This window comes from Salmo trutta, chromosome 16, assembly GCF_901001165.1.
Source record: "Salmo trutta chromosome 16, fSalTru1.1, whole genome shotgun sequence".
In the NCBI taxonomy this organism is placed as follows: Eukaryota; Metazoa; Chordata; class Actinopteri; order Salmoniformes; family Salmonidae; genus Salmo; species Salmo trutta.
Window position 1 is genome coordinate 48830107 of NC_042972.1, and position 9491 is coordinate 48839597.

Here is a 9491-nt window from a genome sequence, read left to right on the forward strand (position 1 = left end):
CATTTACCACATTTCCAGCCACACTTTTTTTATGAGTATAGTTATATCATACATATTTTTTCAAATCACTACAGCACAGTACAGGTACAATTTTACAAATGCCGGCAGAATTTGTTCGTTTGACATGGGGATCTTTTTGTGTCTGTAAAATGTATTATGTGAGAGATGGTGGTGGAAATACCTTTTTTATGCGTAAATATTGATAAAATTACCATCATATCAACGTCAACTTGGAGTCACGATGATATGGTGTGTGGTTCTCCCACTACCATTCAGGAAACCATGCAGTTTTAGGCTACAGATGAAAGTTCTGATGAACTTCACAGGGTTGTGAAAGTGCACATTGATCTTGATGCTCCTTTCCAATAAATATCAAGGGTCTTATTCTGGCGATGTGATCGATGCTTGACTGCCGTTTGACAAATTTAAAATAAACTTAACCATAATAACCTCATCATGTAGACTAGCCTACCCGCAGTGTATCGGTGAGCTGTTGGCTAGAGCGAACGTGCCAAGACCAAACTTGGAGAAATGTTGTGCTTAAGTCACATAGGGTGTACAGTCAAAATGCAGAATGTTCTATGTTGTCTATATTAAAAGGCACTTCATTTAATATAACAGGTTATATTAAATATTAGTTTACAATTTCTACTTAAAATATCAATGGAACACAAAAGGCACTCTTTATGTGGAACGACCCAGAGACTAGTAGAACTGGTTTACCAGTAAACTACCAGAACTGTGGTGTCTCAAGGATTTCATGTCATTTATCACAAGACATCTCGTGGTCTTTTTTTGGTACTTCAGACTATCACAGGTGTCTGTATTTATCTCTTGCCCTCTGTGGCCGTATCACACGTAAAGTGTATGAAATAATGAAATACGATTTTATAATACATTTTAATAACAGCTGTAAAACATTATCCTAAATATAAACCATCGACTTAGTGAATACCATTGGTGTTTTGATATTTGGTATTTTGGTGTTTATTAGGCTCCCCATTAGCCTCTGCAAAAGCATCAGCTACTTTTCCTGGGGTCCACATGACATAGTACAGAACATTAAGTAATGGACTGAAATATGAGGGTTTCAGCATAAAATGTATGTTTTGATTCCATTTTTTTTACACACTTAGTAAAATAAATGTCAAACTGGTGGCAGTTGTGAAAAAAGTCAATAGTTGGATGAGTTGCAGAGGTAATAAAAAGATGCCATTGATTTAAATGCTTTTTCATTAATTAGGCTATTTTTCTCTTGAACCATCTGGTCTATCTAATAGAAACTCATGGACAATATGGACACAGATATAACTAAATGAATACTATATTGGCTAATATTTGTAACGTGATCCTGCATTGTGTATTGTATAATGTGAGGGGGGGGGGGACCGATAGAATGACATTAGATTTTCATTGAATTACCAAAATGACTGAAGATTCCCATAACTTTGGTAAATTACCGGTAGCTTCGTAACCCTAACTACAACAGAGCTTAGAATGTTGGACAAAGATAATGTTTCCTCTGTAGAAACAGACGGAAGCCCTGAGTGAGAAGCGGCTCCCTCTCCAGTTGTAACTGGACTGAGCGTCAAGATCTCCTCTTTGTTTTGTCTACTCTGCTACTGCTGTTAGCATGGGAGGTGATTCATTTCCGCTACACTATAAATAAATGAATCCAACTCTCTCCTCAGCTTCTGCTCCTTTCCCCCTTATCAACAGCCCTGCTCTTTCTAGAATAGCGTCCGTTTATCTGACTATCCGCAGGCCTTGTAAATGTTGCCTTGAACACACAGCTAGTCTGTCCCCAGTCGACCCCACAGCATCAGCCTTTTAAAATAATGCTCGCCATCTCACAAGCAGTGTCACCATTTAAAAAGGCACACTGAGCTTTGCCCTATTTAACTCCTAATGCGATCTGCATAGGTTGTTCTTATGATAGTACATTTCCTATTGAGTTAATGAGTGTTGGATGATCTATAACAGCAGATGGGGATTTTATGTCCTTAGAAGCCCTGCCTTTGACTGTTAGCCAGATTTTTTTTTAAATTAATGACTTCACATTTACATAATCGTTAGGGTAGGTGATAAAAGGTTTGTAAGCCCTCGGGTGGCAGACTTTCATCCAACTAAGAGTGACAGAGGCAGAATACATTTTATATTGGTGTGTTTAATGCTTGGAGCGCAACCTGCACATTAATCCTAAATAAACATCCTCTCATCTCTCTCTTATCTCGCTCTCATTCCAGTCGTCGGCCAAGGGCCTGCGTGCGACCATCGGCGAGGCATTTGAACGTCTGCAGCGGTTCCTGCGAGAGCGCCAGAAGGCCATGCTGGAGGAGCTGGAGACGGACACGGCGCGCACGCTCTCCGACATCGAGCACAAGATCCAGCGCTTCAGCCAGCAGCTGCGTGACGTCAAGGAGGGCATCGGCATCCTGCAGGAGCGCCTCAACGAGACGGGACGCCACGACTTCCTGGAGGGCGTGGCCCTCACCTCCGAGAGGTGCTCTGCTTACTGTCTGACTGACCTTGGATCAGCTCTTCTTCCAAAAAGCCACAGTCCTAAACTTTTGTAAGATGGCACGCTGTCTGAGGTTGTTATGTTATACTCCCCTCCCGACATAAGACCATCCCCTGAATGTAATGAATGTAACCCATTCTGCTCATCGTCAGGATAGTGACAGTGATACCAATAGTGATAGCTTGGAGAGTGCGGAGTTAAGCAACTCATTGATATACCAGACTCATTATTTTAAATCGGGGAAAGAGGGTGCTCAGGGATTGAGTTAAAGTATTTAAGATCTTAGAAGGGATTGATAAGGTGGACTGAGGAAGTTGTTGCGTCAGAATGCTTTCTAATCGTAGCCGGCCACGACCGGGGACCCATGAGGCGGCGCACAATTGGCCCAGCGTCGTCTGGGTTAGGGGAGGGTTTGGCCGGATGGGATGTCCTTGTCCCATCGCGCTCTAGCGACTCCTTGTGGCGGGCCCGGGCGCATCTGACACATTGGTGCGGCTGGCTTCCGGGTTAAAGCGAGCATTGTGTCAAGAAGCAGTGCAGCTTTGCCTGGTAGTGTTTCGGAGGACGCGTGGCTCTCGACCTTCGCCTCTCCCGAGTCCGTGCGGAAGTTGCCGCGATGGGACAAGACTGTAACTACCAATTGGATATCACGAAATTGGAGAGAAAAAGGGGTAAAAAATAAATGCAATAAAATACTACTTTCTAACAAACGGTCCAGAGGACATTGACAGGAATGAGTGAAGAATGAACTGATATACAGGTTTGTCTTCTCATAAAGTCACAACGATTCCAGGAAGTGTAGTACTGGCAGAAACCCTTAGAAATGTGAGAAAAGACTTGACAAGGTTGTGGTTTCTCCTCAGGGTAACTCTCACAGACTCACAGCAGGTGAATGGTTAGCTTTGCATCATTTTTTGTTTCAATGTTTCTCAGGATTTTCGGTGTACAGCTGTGTAGCCCAATGGTTCCCAGGCAGGGTTGAGAGGGGGGGTTCAAGGATACATGTGGGAGGAATGAGAATGACTAATGTGGGGGTGGATACTGTAATAGCGTTTCAGCCGACCCCCTCCTCCATCACCCATATCAATCTGCACTGCTGTAGAATATTACGTGGGCACCCAGAATCTGACAGATACTTTTATCAACAACGAACAGTGAAAATAGAGCAATGACTAGAGACATCTCACAGAGCGAGAAAAGAGATGTGAAAGTAGATCGATAATTGACATTGATCGTTCTTCTCCACCTACAGGATAAAAGGAAAGATACATGAGACCAATCTAACATATGAAGATTTCCCGACCTCCAAGTACATGGGGCCCCTGCAGTACACAATATGGAAGTCTCTATTTCAGGATATTTCACCAGGTAACCCTCACATAATTCAACTGTGTAACAGCATTCGCTTCACCAGGAGTGTCTTATGAATTGTTCGATGCACCCAAGTGCCTCAGCCCATCATTCAGTTATGATACAAATCATTGTCTCCACCATGGGTTTGTACTCCAAAGGGTGCTCTTAAGCAAGGTATTTAACCCTAATTGCTCCTGTCAGTTGCTCTGGATAAGAGCGTCTGCTAAATGACACACATGTAAAACGTAGCATAGATTTGGGTTTAAATTGGGCTCTGATTGATGCCTTGGAAACCTTGGAAAAGACTCCCACAGTGTGAGCTAATCCTGCGTTCAAATATCTGGGATGTTTGTGAGTTCTGTGAGAAAACGGTGGCTGGAGGGCTGAGATGCCCTTCGCTGTCAGGAAAGCTGATGAAGATCTCTCTCCTTTCTTCTCCCTCTTCCTGTTCTCCCTGAGCCCACAGCCATCGCTCACTCTCACAGAAGGTTATTTAAAACGATGTACTCAATTCTGTCAATTCTCTCATTTTGGCCTCCTGAAGCTGGAGAGAAGGCAGAGTGGTTTCTTGGCCTCCCTTGACTGCTTGCCAAATGGAACAATTGGTTCAGATCCATCAACACTGGCTGCCATGGTGACAACACAAAGCCTATTCTCCCATCATCCCTCGCTCTCTCTCTGCAGATGATAGTTTAGGGGATTAATAGTAGTCTACCTCTCCTCTTCTCTCAAACCCGGTGCCCTTTTTCATCCATGTTACCAACTAGAAAATGGCATGACTTGAGTGTATGAATACTTGTGTTTGGTGTGTGTGTGTGTGTGCAAGAGAGATTATGACATTTTCCTGAATGGATTGAAACACACACACACTGCCTGGCGACGTCGTTGCGTTTGGGAAAACATTGTCCTGGCTAGTGGCAAGGCTAAACACTGAAGATCAAGGGAGGAGATTTGGCAAATTCCTTTCTCTGTTCTGTTTTTAACCAGCTCTATGTATGGGAGTGAGTGAGGAGAACAAGCTGCTATTGTTCTCCCAGCTCATTTTTCCATAGAACCAGACAGAACTATAAACAAAATAGACTGAACCCAGTGCAACAACCACACTCCCTCCCTAACCCACAGTTAACGACATGTAGCTAGCTGCCTCCAGCCCTGCCAAGCCAACACAGAGCTGTGGAGACATGCTCCTCCCAGCTCCATTTCCATAGCTTTGCATGACATTGTACAATATCAATGTGTATTGGAGGCCGAGGTCATTTTGAATGCGTACTCTATAAGCTGTTTCCCTTTTGTAGCATAAAGTCAAAGGGTATGAACCAACAGTCCCAAACATGGCTCATGTAAATACTCTTCATGAGGTCTTCATTTCCTTAAATATGATTACAGTAGATGTTGGGCAATAGGGGTATTACAAGAGTGGATTATTAGGCTAGCCATCAGTCATCCCAGCACCATGACAGTCCCTTATTCTTCTCCTGATAGGGTCCTTCAGCAGCACGGGCTCATTTGATTGGTAGAGCAGAAACACCAGGCACAGTCAGTAAACCTACACTGACTGACCACTGCAGACAGAGACTGTGCCAGTGACTCCGCTGCTCCCTCCAAACAGAATGTCCTTGGTCCTCGCCCAGACGGCTGATGAATCACTTTTTAAAGATAACATTTAGAAAATCAATTTGTATGCACTTGTCTTCAGATCCCCTCTCCAGTTCAGTGACTGGCTGAAACGGGATGCCAGGCCGTTATCACTGCCTCAGCATAAAACTCAGACAGTACAGCGGCGATGGTGACAAATGGAGTGCAACGAATGACACCGCCGTTCTGGAGCTAGTGTCTGTCTGAGGGAGGGAGCGTCCTCATACCATATTTATGTTTCTCTATTGGTAAACAGTAGGGAAGAATATGTCCTTATCTGTATCCTGTCTAACTGGCTTTATCTGGGCTTGCCCTGTCAGGTCGTCTCTGGTGTGTTTTTGAACCGTCTCCATTCTCTCTCTCTCTCTCTCTCTCTCTCCGTAGTGCCAGCAGCTTTGACCTTAGACCCCATCACAGCCCACCAGAGACTTATCCTATCAGATGACTGCACCATCGTAGCCTATGGTAACCTGCACCCCCAGCCGCTGCAGGACTCCCCGCGGCGCTTCGACGTGGAGGTGTCTGTGCTGGGGGCCGAGGGCTTCGGCTCCGGGGTGCACTACTGGGAGGTGATGGTGTCAGAGAAGACACAGTGGATGATCGGCGTGGCCAACGAGACAGTCAGCCGCAAGGGCAGCATCCAGATCCAGCCCAGCCGCGGCTTCTACTGCGTCGTCATGCACGACGGCAACCAGTACAGCGCCTGCACCGAGCCCTGGACCCGCCTCAACGTCAAGAGCAAGCTGGAGAAGGTGGGCGTGTACCTGGACTACCCCAAGGGCCTGCTGGTGTTCTACAATGCTGACGACATGTCCTGGCTGTACACCTACAGGGAGAAGACGTTCCCGGCCAAGCTCTGCCCCTACTTCAGCCCCGGGCAGAGCCACGCCAACGGCAAGAACGTCCAGCCGCTGAGAATCAACACGGTGCGTCTATAAGAGCCACACACAGGGTCACTCTACAGATCGGCTCGCTCACCTCAACCCTCCCTGAGGATAGGATACCAACAATGAGATGTAACTAAGATCCTAAAGACGGCTCGTTTTTAAAATGATGAGAGAGGGGAAAAAAACAGGGTGTTTGACTATGAAATGTGAATTTCTTTTGTTCTGGTGTTCTGTCCGGGTCGGTGTTTTTGTCTTGCCTGTCGTTGTGGCTTCTCACTGATCTCACCAGGGAGTGACTATGTGGACATTGCTGCGGCATCATGGTTTCAGCTGGAGCCCCGGTTAGCTTCTTCAGCGGTGGAAGGAGAGACCCCCCCCAAGCCCCTCTGGGCTTTACTCTGTCTGCATAGATGACGTCATCGCACCGTGGTTTAGTAGTGGGATCTCTGTGCTGTGACTGAGGCCCACCTTGCACAGGCCCAAGGGCTATGCTCTCCTTACTAGGCTCCAGACTGACTGACAGACGGCCGCTCGGTCTGTCTCTCTCAGCAGCCAAACATTTTGAAACTGGCGGTCACCTTTCTTTTAGGCTTGTTTGTGGAACGTGTCCGACGACGCTCTGCTCCTTTTTCTCTGGCACAGTTAGCAGTTTGTGAGAGCTCGTGAGTGAAAGCCTATCGGTGTGGCAGTGAGTGCCGTTCCATGTCCTCCCGTGTACCTGTACACTTTACTGATGGAAAGTCCCTCGTTTCCCTTACACCTCTCCGTCTCTGTTCTCCTCTCTCAGCACACCCACCCTCCTGCGAGCGACGTTGGGGGTGCTTGGAGAGGTCGTGTGTGGCATGAAAATGTGTCGCTGTGCGAGTGGGAACCTCTCTCCCCACCGGGTGGTTTCTGTTGGGTTCTTCCACTCCAGCATGAGAGCTCTACTCTACCTGGCATGTACCTGTGTTACATATTTTGTTTGTACTTTTATTTTTAGCAGGTTAGTCTCGTTTTGAGATGAACATTCTCTTTTACAAGAGAGATCTGGCCAAAATAGCAGTTCACAAAGTTGCAGACACGTTTACAAAATAAAACACAAAGCACTACAGTTGGAAAACAACAACATACATTTACACATTGAACAATAAGATGGTTTGGGAAAGTGTGGCACAACTAGGGGTCAAAACATTAACCGCAACCCCCCCCATACTTTCCCATCATAGTGTTTAACCTAGTTTTAATTTCATTTCAGGACCTTTTTGAAGCTCGTTCCAAGTGAAAGGGGCAGTGAACTGGCATACTTCTCTTCCCCCCTCCTAATTTGTCTGCTGGACAATGTAGTTACAGAAGCGTACAGGGGCGTACATGTACAAAATATCACCATTAATTACAGCCACGAAAAATAGCCTCTTCCTGACGTCAAAAGAAAAACCCAACTTGAGCCTAACACATTCGATGTGGTGTTTTGAAACCCAAGTACTTGGAAGTTGCTACTCTGACTGTACGTGGAAGAGGTGATGTTTTTATTTGTAAAAACCATAACGTTTGTCTTCTCAACTTCAGCTGACAGAGCTTAGTTAGGACAATTGATGACATGACATCAAACTGAGCAGACTGAGTTCTATGTGATAGTTACCCTTTGAACCATGAGACTGCCCAATCAGATGATCCTATCCAAGTCTTTGCAACGCGCCATGATCAACGGCGTCGAATGCCTTTTTTTAACAGCTCGATGAAAAGGGAGATGGTGCCGTTTCTCGTCTGTGGCATCAAAAATATCATTAACAACTTTTGTTGCTGCAGTAGAAGAGCCCTGCTGTTTTCTGAAACCTCCATTGAAACTTAGATCAAATGTCATTGACACACAAACCTGTGGATTCCATCTCCCTGCCTCCTTCCTCCCTCGACGTCGACGTCGTAGGTGTCAGAGGTTAATCAGAATAAATGAATCTTGACATCTGCTGAATTACAGTTAGCCTATGGGGCAGAGACCACTGACAACTCGAGCAGCATGACGCTGGAATTAATGAGCTCTGGAAGGTCTTTAATCATTCTGTCTCTTTGTTCACCAAATGCAACAATTTAATTGTTTTTTTTTTTTTAAACGGAGTTACAGTTCATATGAGGAAATCAGTCAATTGAAATACATTAATTAGGCCTTAATCTATAGATTTCACATGACTGGGAATACAGATATGCATCTGTTGGTCACAGATACCTTTAAAAAAAATGGGTCTCAGGATCTCGTCACAGTATATTTGTGCATTCAAATTGCCATCGATAAAATGCAATTGTGTCCGTTGTCCGTAGCTTATGCCTGCCCATACCATAACCCCACCGCCACCATATTCACAATGTTGACATCAGCAAACCGCTCGCCCACACGACGCCATACACGTGGTGTGGGGTTGTTAGACATACTGCCAAATTCTCTGTGCAACAGCTCCTACAGTCAGCATGCCAATTGCACGCTCCCTAAAAACTTGAGACATCTGTGAGATGATGTTGTGCGACACAACTGCACATTTTAGAGTGACCTTTTATTGTCCCCAGCACAAGGTGCACCTCTGTAATGATCATGCTGTTTAATCATCTTCTTAATATGCCACACCTGTCAAATGGGAGGATTATCTTGGCAAAGGAGAAATGCTCACTAACAGGGATGTAAACATATTTGTGCACAACATTTGAGAGAAATAAGCTTTTTGTAGGTATAGAACATTTCTGGGATCTTTTATTTCAGCTCATGGAACATGGGACCAACACTTCACATGTTACGTATATATTTTTGTTCAGTGTAGTTTAATAACATTAAGGATATGAAAATGGCCAAAGAAAGCAATATTACAGTACATTATTATACTGCCTTGGCCTGGACTGTTGGCATCTTGTTGGCAATGTTACATTTAGTTCCATAAGGCTGTTGCAGTGTAAACATAATACACCAATATATATTGTCTGAGGCCCAGGTATGTGTTGGCTCCTCTGCCCCATATGCCCCAAGAGCTCTTGTTATTCCCTGGTTTAAGACGAGAGCTCTTGTCCCTTAGCCAAGTCCAGCATTGAGAGAGCCAGGGGGCGGACTGTCTGTATGTTAGTGTGTGTTCATG

General features: G+C 45.2%; 1 protein-coding gene across 2 annotated transcripts in view; it reads left to right on the plus strand.

Annotated features, from left to right (window-relative positions):
• trim62.1 (tripartite motif containing 62, tandem duplicate 1) overlaps positions 1–7756 on the plus strand; it is a 45651-nt gene extending 37895 nt beyond the window's left edge. The window contains exons 4-6 of one of the 2 annotated variants that reach the window (XM_029694731.1): positions 2247–2572; positions 3774–3889; positions 5894–7756. In XM_029694731.1, coding sequence (XP_029550591.1) covers positions 2247–2572; positions 3774–3889; positions 5894–6447 — 996 coding nt within the window. In that variant the 3' untranslated portion in view covers positions 6448–7756. The remainder of the gene's footprint in view (positions 1–2246; positions 2573–3773; positions 3890–5893) is intronic. The other variant, XM_029694732.1, reaches the window with a different exon arrangement.
• Positions 7757–9491: the final 1735 nt, after the last annotated feature.